The sequence below is a fragment of the Oncorhynchus mykiss genome, chromosome 3 (genome assembly GCF_013265735.2).
Source record: "Oncorhynchus mykiss isolate Arlee chromosome 3, USDA_OmykA_1.1, whole genome shotgun sequence".
Classification (NCBI taxonomy): domain Eukaryota; kingdom Metazoa; phylum Chordata; class Actinopteri; order Salmoniformes; family Salmonidae; genus Oncorhynchus; species Oncorhynchus mykiss.
The window spans coordinates 56249161-56268328 of record NC_048567.1 but is presented as its reverse complement, the minus strand read 5'-3'; the positions used below and the strand labels follow the sequence as shown (position 1 = coordinate 56268328).

The following is a 19168-nucleotide window of genomic DNA, read 5'->3' as shown; positions in this document are numbered from 1 at the left end:
CGAGGCTCATGTGGTCAAGAAATGGCAGACCAATCAGACACAATGGATCCTTTGACACCCATTGAACCACATTACACTAAATCCTAATGGCTGAAATCAAGAACATTATATAGTGGTATATTGAAGAGGCCAGAACTGGCCCCACTTCCCAACTTAGGCCTTTTCCCACTACAGAGCTGAGGCAAGCCATGCTGAACCAAACTGTACTGAGCTGGCCTGGTTATGCATCCACATTAGTTACTGGAACTGTTCTGAAAAGGACACGGAAAAGATCAGGATAGTGTGAAAAGGGTTTAGTTGACTCACCCTGAACACAGAATTTGAGCTCCTTTATATCGGTGACGGTACTGGCGGGCATCCTGTCTGGAACCTTCTTGCTCATGCGGCTGTAGTTCCTCCTCTTCTTGGTCTCACCCCACAGGTTGGAGCCGCCATGCATGCTGGGTATGTTGAGGACGGCGATGCCTTCCAACGACGTGCTGCTGAGGTCCAGGATGATACCATCACACTGAGGGAGAAAGAGAGAGGGGAAGTGATGGAGGAGGGTAGAGTGAGGGAGAGAGGGGGAGGGAAGGAGAGAAAGAGAGAAATAAATAAATAGAAAGAGGAGGAGAGGGAGAGGGAGATAAAGAGAGAGAGAGGGAGAACGAGAGAAAGAGAGAGGTAGAAAGAGTGAAAGAGACAGAGGGGAGGGGAGATGAGAGAGAGAGATCATGAACAAATACTTGAAACAATGGCTGAGACAGAACTGTGGACCCTAATAGATAGCCTAGAGTATCTTCAAGGAGGCTTCGCAGCGCTGCTACTTGCTAATTACAGGCGCAGCGGTCTAAGGCACTGCATCTCAGTGCTAGAGGCGTCACTACAGACAACCTGGTTCGAATCCAGGCTGTATCCCAACCGGCCGTGATTGGGAGTCCCATGAGGCGGCGCACAATTGGCCCAGCGTCGTCCGGGTTTGGCCGGTTTAGACCGTCATTGTAAATAAGAATTTGATCTTAATTGACTACCTAGTTAAATTTAAAAAACAGTGTCAAAAAGGGCTCCTCTTCAAAAGGTACTTAGAGATAATTGTCTTTTCTGCACATCCATTCAAGGCAAGAACTACAGAGATTACATCCTTGTGTTTTCATTGAAGCTATGCTAATGAATGGTGTCACCTGACAGTATGTTTCATGTGAACCACAGACAGTATAAGGCTATCTGATACAGATTGAAAATCAAAGGGGCCTTCTACTGTGATGGAGAATAATAGAATATTGTTTATAACAGTATCCATGTGTGGATATTGGGAGGAGCAATGGTATACAATTAATCATTTTTACAGTAGCATCACAGTGCATGTTTGTATCAATACATTACATAATGTTGCCTTTGTGCGTTCTACCAGACTGTGTGTCGAAATTCTAAAAGAAAACAACCTCTGTGTCCCAGCTAGTGATTAACTAGAAAATGTACACATTCTTTGTGTACACTTCGACATTGTCGGTCCAAGTGTGCACTTTTCCATAAAGTCCCTATCAACAAATGTGTTCAAATAAGCTAATGTAGAAACAGAAAAAGAAAACACATTCACAATATTCAGCGACCACCCTCGGTGAAAGCAAATTATGTTTGAATGTACCTCAACCCACAAGTGCTGTCAGAGCAAAGAAATATTTAGGTTTGAGTGCCCATGAAAAACAGTTTCAGGAACACACACAGAATATGACTCACACATACTCTCACGCGCATACGCGCGCACACACGCGCACACGCACACACACACACACAGTCTAGAAAGTGCTTTCATTGTCAGTCTACTCTGTGAAGCTTTTAATAGCCCAGTTTAATTACATCTTGCAGGGCGATATAACTTCAGTGGTGAATCCTGCTACACCACATTTTACCACCCATCACTCTGTTCTCTGCTTCAAGGCATTAAACCGGGGATTTGACTGCTTGGCAGACTGTCTGTCTGTCTGTCAGGTCTGTCTGTGTGTCTGTCTGTTACACACTGAAAATAGTGGAGGCTCCTCAGTCAATTTCATAAAAATAAAAAGCGAAACATTAAAGATATCCTTTTTGAATGCAACTATACTAAATATATTCACGTCACCAAATAATTGATTAAAACACACTGTTTTGGAATGAAGGCCTACAGTAGCCTCACAGCACTCTGTAGGGTAGCACCATGGTGTAGCCGGAGGACAGCTAGCTTCCGTCCTCCTCTGGGTACATTAACTTCAATGCAAAACCTAGGAGGCTCATGGTTCTCACCCCCTTCCATAGACTTATATAGTAATTTTGACAACTTCCAGAGGATGTCCTCCAACCTATCAGAGCTCTTGCAGCATGAACTGACATATTGCCTACCCAATCAAAAGATCAGAGAATGAATCTAATACTAAAAGTGTAAGCTACAGCTAGTTAGCACTGCAGTGCATAAAATGTGGTGAGTAGTTGACTCAAAGAGAGAGAAAGACAATAGTTGAACAGTTTTGAACAAATTAATTTATTCCAAAATTAAGGAGAAGCGAGAGAGAGAGAGAGAGAGAGAGCTAGCTATATTTGGTTGTATTGTTTTTGCCTACTCAAACACCTTGCTCAAACAGAGAGGGATGCTATGTTGGCTAGCAGGCTATCCAACACCGGAACTCTTCCAATTCAAGGTAATCTTTTGATTTTTATTAATTTATTGCCACTGGGGCCCGCCGGTGTAATTGCTAAACTACTTTCTGACTGTACACGGTACTTGTGTTAGTTCTAGTAGATACAGTATGTTGAATTGACGTGACAACGATGTAGGCTGTGTGTAGTGGTTAGCGGTCATTATATGAACGTTTTTCACCTGGTTACAAACAGCTGATGTGTTGTGCACTGAAGTCCACAAGCGAAGGAAAAAAGTGAGAGGAGGAGAGCGTGTAGATAGTTGCGAGAAGGATCATGCTGTTTTTATGTGGCTGCTATGAAAGTGAACTGTGTTTGCGTGTGATCAGGGGTGTATAGATGTAGTGTGCAAGGCGGTATTGAATGTGTCACTGTCTGTCACCTTGATTACAAAACATTATATCGACCTGTGCACCTACTTTGTAGCAACCTCATGATGGGTACAGGGAAAATTTGAGTATAATGTAGTAGCCTAAACCTATAGATGTTACATTAAGCTGGGTGAATGGAATATGAATGACAGTCATCCAATTTGCTGCAATAGAAATAAGGCCATGCTCACAAAAACAGGATCATCCTCCCTAATCTTAAACAGCACTGACCGCCACTGTTGTGTGTATAATGAAGCTTTCGCTGAGAGATAAGAATAGCTAGCTACCTTCCCCACGGGATTAAAATAATTTGTTTTAATTTCACTTTGATGTCTTTTAAGATGTCTTTTTTTTGTTTGCAGGTTAAAGTCTGTCATTTAAAAGAAAATTAAAACAACAGCGGTGAACTGTTTAAACTTTGTCATCCCAAGATGTCCATAAGATGTGTTGATAAACAATTTAAATCACCAACTGATCTCCAGCCAAAGTGAAACTCTTGAGAGAGAGAGAGAGACAGAGAGAGAGAGACAGAGAGAGAGAGACAGAGAGAGAGAGAGAGCGAGAGAGAGACAGAGACAGTGAGAGAGAGCGAGAGCGAGAGCGAGAGAGAGAGAGAGAGAGAGAGCGAGAGAGAAACAGAGACAGTGAGAGAGAGCGAGAGAGAGAGAGAGAGAGAGAGAGAGAGAGAGAGAGAGAGAGAGAGAGAGAGAGAGAGAGAGAGAGAGAGAAAATAACATTTTGGTGCTGTCAAAAAAAGTCCAGCTAAAGGGAATACCGGTGACTCACCTCCACTTCGATACACTCGTTGAGTTTCTTGCAAGTGGCGGAGATGGTCTCTGTGGTGCCAAACTCAAAGTACCACAACTTGTTCTTCATTCTGTCAATCAAACAGGAAGGAACAGGAAGAGAAAGAGAGGAAGTGTCATCAGGGGTACTACAGTTGCACTGGTTTTTACTGTATTTCCATTATTCATTGATTCTTTGGCAGAATATGTCAACGCATAGGAAGCCTACGGTACATGGAATAAACTGTGTTAATATTCAGCAAACTTAACATGTGTAAATATTTGTATGAACATAACAGTATTCAACAACTGAGACATAAACTGAACAAGTTCCACAGACATGTCACTAACAGAAATGGAATAATGTATCCCTGAACAAAGGGGGGGGGGGGTCAAAATCAAAAGTAAAAGTCAGTATCTGGTGTGGCCACCAGCTGAATTAAGTACTGCAGTGCATCTCCTCCTCATGGACTGCACCAGATTTGCCAGATCTTGCTGTGAGATGTTACCCCACTCTTCCACCAAGGCACCTGCAAGTTCCTGGACATTTCTGGGGGGGAATGGCCCTAGCCCTCACTCTCTGATCCAACAGGTCCCAGACGTGCTCAATGGGATTGAGATCCGGACTCTTCGCTGGCCATGTCAGAACACTGACATTCCTGTTTTGAGGGAAATCACGCACAGAACGAGCAATATGGCTGGTGGCATTGTCATGCTGGAGGGTCATGTCAGGATGAGCCTGCAGGAAGGGTACCACATAAGGGAGGAGGATGTCTTCCCTGTAACGCACAGCATTGGGATTGCCTGCAATGACAACAATCTCATTGGAGCCTCCACCTCCACATCGATCCAGCTCCAGCTCATTCCTTCGACGATAAACGCAAATCCGATCATCACCCCTGGTGAGACAAATCCGTGACTCGTCAATGAAGAGCACTTTTTGCCAGTCTTGTCTGGTCCAGCGATGGTGGGTTTGTGCCCATAGGCCACGTTGTTGCCGGTGATGTCTGGTGAGGACCTGCCTTACAACAGGCCTACAAGCCCTCAGTCCAGCCTCTCTCAGCCTATTGCGGACAGTCTGAGCACTGATGGAGAGATTGTGCGTTCCTGGTGCAACTCGGGCAGTTGTTGTTGCCATCCTGTACCTGTCCCGTAGGTGTGATGTTTGGATGTACCGATCCTGTGCACGTGTTGTTACACGTGGTCTGTCACTGCGAGGACAATCAGCTGTCCGTCCTGTCTCCCTCTAGCACTGTCTTAGGCATCTCACAGTACGGACATTGCAATGTATTGCCCTGGCCACATCTGCAGTCCTCATGCCTCCTTGCAGCATGCCTAAGGCACATTTACGCAGATGAGCAGGGACCCTGGGTATCTTTCTTTTGGTTTTCTTCAGAGTCAGTAGAAAGTCCTCTTTAGTGTCCTACGTTTTCATAGCTGTGATCTTAATTGCCTACCGTCTGTAAGCTGTTAGTGTCTTAACGACCGTTCCACAGGTGCATGTTCATTAATTGTGTATGGTTCATTGAACAAGCATGGGAAACAGAGTTTAAAACCTTTACAAAGAAGATGTGTGAAATTATTTGTATTTTTACGAATTATCTTTGAAAGACAGGGTCCTGAAAAAGCGACGTGTCTCTTTTTGCTGAGTTTAGTTGTCTACTATCCAAGTCCTGTCAGGGTAGGGAAATTAAACACAACAACTTTTGACAGTTTTCTGTCATGTTTGCTGTCATGTGAGGATCAGGTCGAAGCACTGCTAATGCAGCCCAACACCTAAACTTAACTAGGGGACAGCATTTCATTTTCAGAGCAATGAAGCACACAGGACACCTCCACACGGTCATTTTCGCTTCAGCAAAGGCTTGCATGACAACAATGACTTTGGGTGTGGAACAGCGACCAAGCCTACCATAAGATCATGTTTAATGACCCCCCTCCCCCCCCACCACCACCCCAATTCAAAAACATACAACAACCTTTAGCCCTACAAAGTTGAAGTTCATGTTTAGTTCTGCCCTGGAGTTTGGCTTGCCAGAGGAGACCTGTGTGGCATTTTTGTAAATGTAGATGTATCACTTTTTCTGTGATTTACACTAGTAACAAAGATGCATACAGAGGTGATATGCACATCCTAAACTTCAGAAAACCTGTACTGGGCAAAACATACAGTAGATTAGGAAAGGGAAGCCCTGCACACTGTCCAATGATTCTCCCTAGTGCTTTAGTCCTGCATCATGATACAACAAAGAATCATGTAACAAAAGACAAAGGATTAATGCTTCTGACTGTCAACACAGCCTGGATTCAAGAGAGAGAGAGGAACTGAACAGAGAGGTAAGGAAATTAACTTAACTGCAATTACATTTAACTATAATGAATCATTTTGATTTCCTCCATTTTATGATCAGATTACAACATCCTTGTCCCCAGGGGAAAGAATTGCCTATCTAAATGGATCTGGATTGTAAAGACTTGGACTCTACTGTCCTACTGAGCCCTGCTATTTCATCTCTTCTACTGTACCTCCCCAGTCCTGGTGAAAGGTTGATGGGCTACACAAAGAAACCTCAGTGAGACAGCTGTTAGGTGTGGGAAAGGAACATCACTGGCTGTGAAGAGAGATTCAAATCCCCAAGGGCAACATGAGCCAGTATTGGGAGTGTGTGTGTGTGTGTGTGTGTGTGTGTGTGTGTGTGTGTGTGTGTGTGTGTGTGTGTGTGTGTGTGTGTGACAGACAGACAGACAGACAGACAGAGACAGACAGTGTGTCGATACTGATCAATCAGACAGACAAGGCTGTACATTTCAGACTGCAAGAATCAGCCTTCAGTCGTTCACTGCATGGTCCTACACAACACCTCCGTCTGCACCTCATCCTGTACCAGGCCTCAGAACATTTACTGCTTCCCTGAGGACTTGTTCTACTCAACGACTACAGTGAAAGGCACAATTATTTCACGGTCAGTCTGGTCAAAACAAAAAGTAATGTGTTGTACTTCTTCTATGCTAACAAGAAATCAGGTCCGTTTTACAGTGTGTTCCAGAAACATGGCAAACACAGGTCTAGCTGTCTTGCTGATATTGACAACATGGTTGTTGGTAAAGCGAGCTCTGTTGCCATGTGGGCAAAGCCGGTACCATGTTACTGTTACACAGTGGTGCAGCAGGGCTCTCTAGACTAGACATCAGTGTATTTCAGTACAGTGGGAATAAACCAAACAAACACAATGTGTCAATCTAAGCTTTAGAGGGAGATATACACTACCGGTCCAAAATGTTCTAACACCTACTCATTCAAGGGTTTTTCTTTATTTTGACTATTTTCTACGTTGTAGAATAATAGTGAAGACATCACAACTATGAAATAACACATATGAAATCATGTAATAACCAAAAAGGTGTTATACAAATCAAAATATATTTTATATTTGAGATTCTTCAAAGTAGCCACCCTTTGCCTTGATGACAGCTTTGCACACTCTTGGCATTCTCTCAACCAGCTTCATGCATTTCAATTAACAGGTGTTTCTTGTTAAAAGTTCATTTGTTGAATTTCTTTCCTTCTTAGTGTGTTTGAGCCAATCAGTTGTGTTGTGACAAGGTAGGGGTGGTTTACAGAAGATAGCCCTATTTAGTTAAAGACCAAGTCCATAGTATGAGAAGAACAGCTCAAAGGAACAAAGAGAAACGACAGTCCATCATTACTTTAAGACGAGGTCAGTCAATACGGAAAATTTCAAAAACTTTGAAAGTTTCTCCAAGTGCAGTCGCAAAAACCATCAAGTGCCCTGATGAAACTGGCTGTCATGAGGACCGCCACAGGAATGGAAGACCCAGAGTTACCTCTGAGGATAAGTTCATTAGAGTTACCAGCCTCAGAAATTGCAGCCCAAAAAATGCTTCACAGAGTTCAAGGAACATACACATCTCAACATCAACTGTTCTGAGAAGACTGTGTGAATCATTCTTTCATGGTCGAATTGCTGCAAAGAAACCTCTTCTAAAGGACACCAATAAGAGGAAGAGACTTGCTTGGGCCAAGAAGCAAGAGCAATAGACATTAGAATTCAAGGCACACTTATCCAGCATGGCTACCACAGCATTCTGCAGTGATACGCCATCCCATCTGGTTTGGACTTAGTGGGACTTTCATTTGTTTTTCAACAGGACAATGACCCAACACATCTCCAGGCTGTGTACGGGCTATTTTACCAAGAAGCAGAGTGATGGAGTGCTGCATCAGATGACCTGGCCTCCACAATCCCCCGACCTCAACCAAATTGAGATGGTTTGGGATGAGTCGGACTGCAGAGTGAAGGAAAAGCAGTCAACAAATGCTCAGCATATGTGGGAACTCCTTCAAGACGGTTGGAAAATAATTCCACTTGAAGCTGGTTGAGAGAATGGCAAGAGTGTACAAAGCTGTCATCAAAGCAAAGGGTGCTATTTGAAGAGTCTCAAATATAAAAATGCACTATTATCCTGCAATGTAGAAAATAGTAAAAATAAAGAAAAACCCTTGAATGAGTAGGTGTTCTAAAACTTTTGACCGGTAGTGTATGCTTTTTACTACATTAGCTAGGTACTTGTAATATATGTCCCTCCAGAGTCTCAAACTGTAAATATAGTTCAAAGCAGCTTGCCACCTCAATAACTACCCCATAATCATCCAGTGTTACTTGAAGACATAGTTCAATGTTCAGTCTTCCTCACACTCACCTCACGGTTCACTAGAAACCCCTGCTCTGTCAATTATAGGATTATGAGCATATTTGAGATCACAATTAGACACGGTTTCAATTCTCAATGAGCCAAACTGCCTAACCTCATTAGCTAGATTCCACTTGAGAAGCCCTATAAAAATGCAATTAACTGAAATGTTTTTTTCTCTCTCTTTTGGACAGAGGAGAGCGCCAGGGAGAGAAAGGTACCTCCACAAGCCCTGCTTGTATCCCTCTGAGTGCTGAGAAAAACCTTCAGAAAATGTACTGAATAAAAGCTGCATTTGGCCTAGGCTCACAGCCTTCTGGCACTAGTGTTTCAGACTCAGAGACCATTTTGTATACTGATGAGAAAAGGGTTTTTCATTCGTATGCTTTGAGAGTTCCAGCTCAACATGCAAGGCTGTGCCTGTCTGTATGTAGGGCTGGTGAATGGAAAGGAAGGGGTTCACAGGTTCAAACTGGGCTAACTGTGGCCTCAGGAGGCAAAGACTGATCAGTCTTCCTGATTGGAGCCCAGCCAAAACACACTAGAGAGAGAACCAACGTTGATGGATGGATTGATATTTAATTACGGGAGGGAGGACATTGTGGTTAGCAGCATCTTAAGGATGGGAAAGGGAGGGGGATACAAACGTAGACCTAGATACAGGTGGTATGAAATGACAGTGTTGTGGTTAAAACAGTGGCTTCAGATTCACAAAAGTCCTTGGGGCACTAAACCCCTACGCCCACTCATCCTTCAAACCCTCCCCCCCACCCCCATCAGAGTGATAACCATCTCTCCTAATCCCCAGTGAGAGCAGTGACCAACTGACCTCCCCTCTGCTTCCTCATCCCTCCCTCCCTTCCTGTATCTCTGGTACAGATCAGTCAAAGCTTACCTCGGCTTGCATGGGCAGCAACAGTAGGGTCGTTCCACGAAAATATGACATTGTGCACGAATATTTCATTTTCAAATCCTGTTATATTAAATGAAGTGCCCTTTAATATAGACCACATGGCAAATTCAATGAATCTGATTTTTAATATGAATAAAGACATCCGCATTTTGACGTTCCTCTGTTTTAACCCCAACATTTCTCCAACTTTTCACCATCATTGTAAAGCCCTGGTTATTTTGGTGCTTTGACAGTCATTTCTGAAAATGATTATTTATTTAATGTGATTAGTGATTAATCTAATCATACGAAATACCTATCCCTCACTTTAAGGTCAACCCTGTTACGTGAACTGAAGTTTCATATAAATGGTGAAACTATTCCTTTTGAAAAAAAATATATCAAAAGAAACATTGAACAACTAATAGTCAAATCGTAGTGGAGAAGCAGGTGACCTGGTTCTGCTCTTATTGCCCGTTTTGTGGGCCTCATTTATCAACCGTGCTACATTTCTTATTACATTCTGGCATACAATTAGATTCTAGGTCTAGGAGTTTTGTGCGCCACAAATGATTGGGATTTATCAAACTGTCGCGCACAACATATATACATATTTTCATTGATAAACTAGAGCCATATTATATTTGTGCGGTGGTGAACGAGTGCTACAATACCTCCTGGAAAACGCCCTCCATTCACATTTTATGGTAACAAAAACGCCCTCGTTTGCTGTATTATTTTGAGATGTTGGAACTGGGCCATGATGGTTCCTAAAAGAAAGTGCAATGGCAAATTTGATCACATTTCTGTAGAGGTGTGGGCAGAATGTTACAGTGACCATTCCAAACAACAAAATGCACGCTGCCTAGCGAATGCCAAGCACTGGCCGTGCATTCTGCAGGATTGATTGTCCTTTCAAGCAATTTAAAAGTAAATGCTACACTCCACACTTCCATGCAAATTATGAATTGTTGTTCAATATTTTGTTTATAAACACAATCATATATTGATATCTCCTGGCTTGGTATAGGCTCTGAAATTAAATAGGTTAGGCTACGATTTCACGCTCCTAATCCTATTGCACAGCAATACTGGAGCCTACCCATACTGTCACATAGGATTAGGTCTATTGTCAAGGCTACCGGTCTATTTACTTTCCAGCATGCTTGGCTATTGAATGAGCGATTGATAAATAGTAGCCTACTATTTGTTGTGTCGTGGGAATAATTGAAACCAGTTATGTCAGAAAAGGAGAGAGAAGTCCTGCAATAGGATTATGATTTAAGCCTATATAATACAAGTAAAATAAACTTATTAGAGGACATGCAGCTATGCGATCTCCTTACCAATGGAAAATGCATCCGTTTTATCATTAGGCCCACGTTTTAATGTTCTTTTTAGCCTACCATGATTATGGGAGGTGCATCAAACACCTCCCATTTCCCCCAAACTAACAATAAGCCTATTTTTTTCTAGAAGTTGTGTTCAAGCAGGGTTTGAGATTTACGCGGAGATATGCAAACTTTCCCGTCAAGGTCAACATTTAAGAATACCAACCATTGCGGGGAAAAAATGATGCATGCAAGGTTACTTTATTTTGCACTTAATAGGCACTTACTATGCTTTTATTTAACCTCTTGAGATGGGATTTTTTTATTTTATTAACTTGAACAATTTATGACAGAAAGTTAAAATGAGGTGAAATAAAACTTTGTTGACTGAGGTACACAACCCAAAAGGTACTTATTTGATGGAAGGACCCAGCAGCCTTTATCTGGTTGATCCTGACTGAGATACAGACAGAGGGAGGCTGTGTGTGTATGGCTGTGCCATGGCTTGCACTGTTACACCCAGAGATAGGAGGGGGTGGGAGGCAGAAGAGAGGGAGGTGCTGATGATAAAATGGGCATGGGGTGTTTGGTTTGGAAGTGGGAGATGAGGCGAGACTAGGGAGGGGCTGTGCGTGTGTGAATGCTGGGGAATACTAATCCCAGTAACTAACCCTGTTCTGGGATCTCAGTTAATCCAATCAGATGACCAGTTTACATCAACCTAAAGACCTGCAGTTGATAAAGGTGCTTATTAAGTAAGAGTGATACAATGGTTATCCCAGTTCCAGATCAACTATACTGATTCGTTGGGAGGAGATTAAGTTCTAACTCAGGGAAGCCATGTATGAATAATCATTTAAAATGTTGTGTTGACACAACCCCGCCCATGGTTTTATAACCTCTGACCCTGGCTCCTGGCTATAGACAAGCCCTGATTACCCTCTCCTTTCCCCACTACACTGACAGGTTCTGCCAATGACTGACGAGGTAGCTTGCAGCAGCAGACAGAGGGGTGAGGAGGGGTGAGGAGAGGAGCCACAGGGTTTATACAGATCTGAGAATAGAAAAGACAGATAGAGTAAGTGACCTGGCTCACCTATTGTATAAAGCCCCCAAACTCAACTCTGTACCTTGAAGCCAATTCCACTGTATTTTTTCATTGTTCCCCTCTAGTCAAAGGCCTGGGACACCAGGGGTGTGCAATTAGTTATCAGGTAGAACAATAAACCAGCAGGCTCTGGACCTTGTAGGGTAACAGTTGATATGAAGGGACACACACACACACCAATAAATCTGACATAGATCCACTAGTTATAAAGGCACATGGTGTATGATCTTTCTCAGAGTCCTAAAAATAAAAACACCATATGAAACATGCCATATGATCTGAGGAAGCATGTCAGTGGAGAGCTAATGTCTGGCAGCGAGTCAGAGAGTCAGGCAACAGAGAGGACTAGGTATATTTCTCCTTTACACCACAGGAACACAACAGCACGACATGACCGGTTTAAACGGTTAAAAGAAACATTAACACACAGTGTGCTGTACTTATCTGGACACTCAAAACCATACTGTAGGCCAACACATGACCACACACTACATAAACAGAGAGCTGGAGTGCTACCATGGGAGGCAGACAGTAGCAACACGCATGCCCTGCCCACGTGAGGATCTGTCTTCCAGCAATCTATTTATTTCCTGTGTTTGAGACATGACAAATCCACTTGTCACTTAAATCTCACTGGATTGATTGCTTTATTTTAACCCGTTAATGTTACGACCACGGAAATATTTGAAATGACCTGTCAAACACATCCTGGTAATGGCTGAAATTGGCTCAGTGCAATACAGTACATTGTCATTCGGAAAGTATCCAGACCCCTTGACTTTTTCCACATTTTGTTAGGTTACAGCGTTATTCTAATATTGATGAAATAGTTTTTTCCTCTCATCAATCTACACACAATATCCCATAATGACATCACAATATCCCATAATGACATCACAATATCCCATAATGACATCACAATATCCCATAATGACATCACAATATCCCATAATGACAAAGCAAAAGCACGTTTTTAGAAACGTTAGCAACTTTGAAAAAAACTGAAATATCACATTTACATACAGTTGAAGTCGGAAGTTTACAAACACCTTGTCAAATACATTTAAACTCCGTTTTTCACAATTCCTGACATTTAATCCGATGAAATATTCCCTGTTTTAGGTCAGTTAAAATCACCATTTTATTTTAAGAATGTGAAATGCCTGGGGTGTTTGGTTTGGAAGTGGGAGATGAGGCGAGACTAGGGAGGGGCTGTGCGTGTGTGAATGCTGGGGAATACTAATCCCAGTAACTAACCCTGTTCTGGGATCTCAGTTAATCCAATCAGATGACCAGTTTACATCAACCTAAAGACCTGCAGTTGATAAAGGTGCTTATTAAGTAAGAGTGATACAATGGTTATCCCAGTTCCAGATCAACTATACTGATTCGTTGGGAGGAGATTAAGCTATAACTCAGGGAAGCCATGTATGAATAATAGTGGAGAGAATGATTTATTTCAGCTTTTATTTCTTTCATCACATTCCCAGTGGGTCAGACGTGTACATACACTCAGTTAGTATTTGTTGGCATTGCCTTTAAATTGTTTAGGGTAGCCCTCCACAACCTTCCCACAATAAGTTGGGTGAATTTTGGCCCATTCCTCCTTGCTCGCACACGCTTTTTCAGTTCTTCCCACACATTTTCTATGGGATTGAGGTCAGGGTTTTGTTATGGGCACTCCAATACCTTGACTTTGTTGCCCTTAAGCCATTTTGCCACAACTATGGAAGTATGCTTGGGGTCATTGTCCATTTGGAAGACCCAATTGCGACCAAGCTTCAACCTCCTGACTGATGTCTTGAGATGTTGCTTCAATATATCCACATAATTTTCTTCCTCATGATGCCATCTATTTTCTGAAGTGCACCAGTCTCTCCTCCAGCAAAGCTACCCCACAACATGATGCTGCCACCCCTGTGCTTCACGGTTTGGATGGTGTTCTTCGGCTTGCAAGCATCCCCCTTTCTCCTCCAAACATAACGATGGTCATTATGGCCAAACAGTTCTATTTTTGTTTCATCAGACCAGAGGACATTTCTCCAAAAAGTACGATCTTTGTCCCCATGTGCAGTTGCAAACCGTGGTCTGGCTTTTTTTTATGGTGGTTTTGGAGCAGTGGCTTCTTCCTTGCTTGAGCGGCCTTTCAGGTTATGTTGATATAGGATTCGTTTTACTGTGGATATAGGTACTTTTGTACCCGTTTCCTCCAGTATCTTCACAAGGTCCTTTGCTGTTGTTCTGGGATTGATTTGCACTTTTCGCACAAAAGTACATTCATCTCTAGGAGACAGAGCTTCCTGAGCGGTATGACGGCTGTGTGGTCCCATGGTGTTTATACTTGAGTACTATTGTTTGTACAGATTAACGTGGTACCTTCAGGCGTTTGAAAATTGCTCCTAAGGATGAACCAAACTTGTGGAGGTCTACAATTTTTTTCCTGAGGTCTTGGCTGATTTCTTTTCCATTGATGTCATGCAAAGAGGCACTGAGTTTGAAAGTAGGCCTTGAAATACATCCACAGGTACACCTTCAATTGACTCAAACGATGTCAATTAGCCTATCAGAAGCTTCTAAAGCCATGACATCATTTTCTGGAATTTTCCAAGCTGTTTAAAGGCACAGTCAACTTCGTGATTGTAAACTTCTGACCCACTGGAATACAGTGATACAGTGAGTTATAAGTGAAATAATCTGTAAACAATTGTTGGAAAAATGACTTGTGTCATACACAAAGTAGATGTCCTAACTGACTTGCCAAAACTATAGTTTGTTAACAAGAAATTTGTGGAGTTGTTGAAAAACGAGTTTTAATGACCCCAATCTAAGTGTATCTAAACTTCCGACTTCAACTGTAAGTATTCAGACCTGTAGATTGATGAGGAAAATGTTTTATTTAATACATTTTAGAATAAGGCTATAATGTAACAAAATGTGGAAAAGGGGAAGGGGTCTGAATACTTTCTGAATGCTCTGAATGAGTGCCTTCTAAGAAATGTTAGAATAAATTGAATACCTTAATTCTCACAAAAATCCCTGAACTCCATTAATTATTTGTCTGTGCCAGTAAAATGTTTTATGTGCAACAATTCAGTCAATATCTGATGGATTTTAAACGTTCTAAATGTTTGGAGTATCTTCATATATTGTCCAACCATTACATTAATTATATATATATATATATATATATATATATATATATATATATATATATATATATATATATATATATATATATATATATATGTTGTAAATGTAACAATTTTGATGACCTTGCTATAGACAGAGTCTCTTTCTGCTCATCACACACAAAGCAAAGCAGATTGCATTGATTGAACTTGATTCATCAATGTGAAAATAATGAAGCAATGTCCCGATTAGCTTGAGAATAATTCATATTGACAGCAGCTGGCACAGCAGCACAGATCCAGGTCAGTGCTCTGTGCTCAGACTGTGAATGCTCTTGGTAGTGCCCAACAAAAGTCTATTGTAGTCTACTACATATTGACTGTAAAGGGATGAATAAAGGAATAAAGATCTTCTCCCCTAGAGAAGGAGGAGCCCCATTAGCCCATTCTGGCCAGGAGTGTTCCATTCTCACATCTAGGTGGGTGTCATTCACAATTCCTGTCAAAGCCCCTGCCCCCTCCTCTTTCTGTGGTGGCTGAATTGTAAGAGAGAAATATAATATATCATAATGTCAAAGGTGAGGCTCGGTCTTTTGTTACATTCTTTGACTAAATGCAGCCTAGACGCCCTGCCTCTCTTCTAATCTGCATTGTTACCGCTGGGAAACCATTGGGAAACTGATTGTCCATTGGACTTAACCAAGACCCTACAGTGTCATTGTAATGAGACCAACAAAAGCATCAAGAGATGTTTTACTTTTTTCTCACAGGGCAATCTGACACTAATCTAAAACTTCCTCTCCACCCCTTCCCCCTGGGGCCCGACACACACATGCAAACACGCATGCACACACGCACGCACCCCATTGCATTGTGCTATGTCTCTGTGGTCATTAGCACCAAGGTTCCATGCTCCCTGTGGTCTGACTATTGGGGCTACTGGAGCTACTGGGGCTACTGGGGCTACTGGTGCTACTGGTACTACTGGGGCTACTGGTGCTACTGAGGCTACTGAGGCTACTGGGGCTTACACATGCTGATGGCTCCTCCGTTGGCTAAGGTGTCAGATCTCACACAGTGGCGAGAGGGGCCGTGTGTGTGTGTGTGTGTGTGTGTGTGTGTGTGTGTGTGTGTGTGTGTGTGTGTGTGTGTGTGTGTGTGTGTGTGTGTGTGTGTGTGTGTGTGTGTGTGTGTGTGTGTGTGTGCGTGGGTGGGTGTATGTGTGTGAGTGTGTGTGTGTTTGTGTGTGACATGGAGCACAACAAAGCACTCAGGCATATAGTCCATTAGGCCACTCACTCTCTGAATTCAGCCATGTCAAAGGTCACTCATTGAGTGATATTTTCTCACCAGTCCCCTCTCTCTCTCTGGCTCTCACAGTAATGGGAGACCAAAGTGCCTGGTAGTCTAATCATCTCTAGATATAGAGCCACTGTCCTGCACCAAAAAAGCCCCAGAAGTTTTACAAACCAAAGTTGATGTGTTACAGCCTTGTTGCAAACATCCTTGGCCAGCAGTGCTACCATTGTCTCTGTGTCCGGAACACCAGCCAAATGGCACAGACAGAGAGTCAGTCAGTCACAGAGTCAACAGCATCACAGTGTTGATATTCTGGGGAATACTTTCAGAACCCTATGGTCCAAGTAGTGCCCTAGAAAAGGGTAGTGCACTAGAATAGGGTGCCAATTGGGATGCCCAGACAGTGTCTATCTTCTGTTAAATAGTTTTACAATGTGACAAAATAACAATCATGATAACCAGCCATTCTGTCAGCAGGATAACTCCATGGCAACCTCTCTCCTTTTCGTAGGTCCAGTGGCATTTGGGAACAGCATAAATATAATGTTTGACTTGGAAACCCACTGACTGGAATTGTAGCAATAATCAAGCCACATGAAATAACTCCCCATGCAGAAGTAGATTTTATTTTATATCTAAAATTAGAATAGAACTGAAATAAAGAATGTGTCCTCCACATATCTCTTTATCCACTGCTCGTCTCTGGCTCTTGGTCTCAATCTGGAAGGCACCTAAGTGGCAAGACAGATCTGGGTCCAGGCTATCAATCTGTGGCAGTTCACAACAGTTTTACGACAATATCCTGATTAACCTGAGGTATGCTGTAATATCTCTGCCTGTCTGTTTCAACCATCCTTCTACCTCCTGTTGTTCTGCCACGTGTCTTTGGATGAATGGGGAGAGGAAATCTAGGTCTGAGACATAAGTCTTGTCTTGTGCATGAATTATTAAGTTTCAAACTGGTAACAAGCTTCCCCCTCCTTCTTTAGAACTTCCATACATGGACTAGCCTACAGATGGCTAATTAGACACAGTGGTAAACAACAACAGAGGCACCCATGTGTGTATGTGTGTGTCATAGATACAACATAAAGAGCTGCAACAGGGAGATAGGACTCTAAGTCAGTCACTGTCCCTCTCAGTCACAGACCACCTGCTGACACATACTTCACTGAACACCACAACAAAGGCAAAGTAAAAGAACATCCCCTAGTCACCAAGGAAAAGGTTCAGTGTTGGCCTAGATTATATGTCCCACATACTGTACCTACCAACTCACCGACAGACACACACACAGGTACACATTAGCACGCACCCACACCCACACACTTTCACTTCCGCTTGTGTAAAGCACCCCACCGAGTGCCTTGTAGATCAGTTCCAAACAGTCTGCCAGGCTCACTGGCAGCAGCAGCAGTAGCAGCTATGCAGACAATAGTTCTCCTCTCACCTCTCCTGAACCAGCCACTACACACAGCCCTCTTTGAACCAGCCGCTGCGCGCACACACACACACACACACACACACACACACACACACACACACACACACACACACACACACACACACACACACACACACACACACACACACACACACACACACACACACACACACACACACACACTGCGACTGCCATCAAAGAGGAAAGACAGGCAGGCCATACACTTCCAACTGCATTCTCAAAAGCCCATCCAGCTTTGGGCTATGTTATGTGTGCTTTTTACTGCGCATCTCAATGAAAGTCAGTCAGTGAGTAGAGGAGGCATCGGGGGGGGGGGGGGGGGGGGGGGGGGGTTATTAAAGACAAGCAAAGACTGGAAATGAAACAGATGAACATCAAAGGACTTACGATGCGCTGTAAAAGACCACTGGGAGGGTGTGTGTGTGACGGGGTGGGGGACAATCCAGTTCTGAGAAACGTCTTTATTTAAAAAATCCACAAGGTATTTAGTACATACAGTACAGTTCAGTCACACATCGAGACATCATGACATCACTGTTGCTGCCCATTAAGCCCATCAACCTCCCAAATGATGTTCCTCTTTCCCTCAATTGCTGCAATTTGACACAATGGGACATAATTGAGCTGAGAACTGTGATTTGGTTCTTACACTTTGTTCCCTTTCCTTAAATAGAGATGACAGCTTCAACCTCAGTCAGTCAGGGAGTCTCTCTCTCTCTAGGGGCTTTATTGGCACGGAAAACATGTTTACATTGCCTTTTCTCCCAATAGATATGGGATTTCATAGAAATTGGATTTGTTTTTGAATTCTTTGTGGATCTGTGTAATCTGAGGGAAATATGTGTCTCTAATATGGTCATACACTTGGCAGGAGGTTAGGAAGCGCAGCTTAGTTTCCATCTCATTTTGTGGGCAGTGTGCACATAGCCTGTCTTCTCTTGAGAGCCAGGTCTGCCTATGGCGACCTTTCTCAATAGCAAAGCTACGCTCACTGAGTCTGTACATAGTCAAAGCTTTCCTTAATTTTGGGTCAGTCACAGTGGTCTCTCTCATTCTGACGGTTTGGTGCCAGATAAACAACCTCTCCCTCAACGTTAGCAAAACAAAGGAGCTGATTATGGACTTCAGGAGGAACCAGGCTGGACACGCCCCCATCCTCATCAACGGGGCCACCGTGGGAGATGGTCAATCACTTCAAATTCCTCTGCGTACACATCTCAGAGAGGCTGAAATGATCTAACCACACGGACACCGTAGTGATAGTCAACTACATTCTTTCTCCTGCTGCTCCCCCCCCCTATTCATCACTGTTGCAGTTGTTAATATGTATATCATAACTTTTTTATTACAATTTTATTTTTATTTTTTTATGGTCATGCTGCTCCCCTTATGGCCATTCCCCCCACCTCTTCAACAGTCTTTACTCT

The 19168-nt window shown here is 42.9% G+C and overlaps 1 protein-coding gene across 3 annotated transcripts in view; it reads right to left on the bottom strand.

Annotated features, from left to right (window-relative positions):
• LOC110504343 (diacylglycerol kinase beta) overlaps positions 1-19168 on the bottom strand; it is a 149375-nt gene that overhangs the window by 20858 nt on the left and 109349 nt on the right. For all 3 annotated transcript variants that reach the window (XM_036974675.1, XM_036974677.1, XM_036974676.1), the window contains 2 exons: positions 3807-3897; positions 307-508 (listed from right to left, as the gene is read on the bottom strand). In XM_036974675.1, coding sequence (XP_036830570.1) covers positions 307-508; positions 3807-3897 — 293 coding nt within the window. The remainder of the gene's footprint in view (positions 1-306; positions 509-3806; positions 3898-19168) is intronic.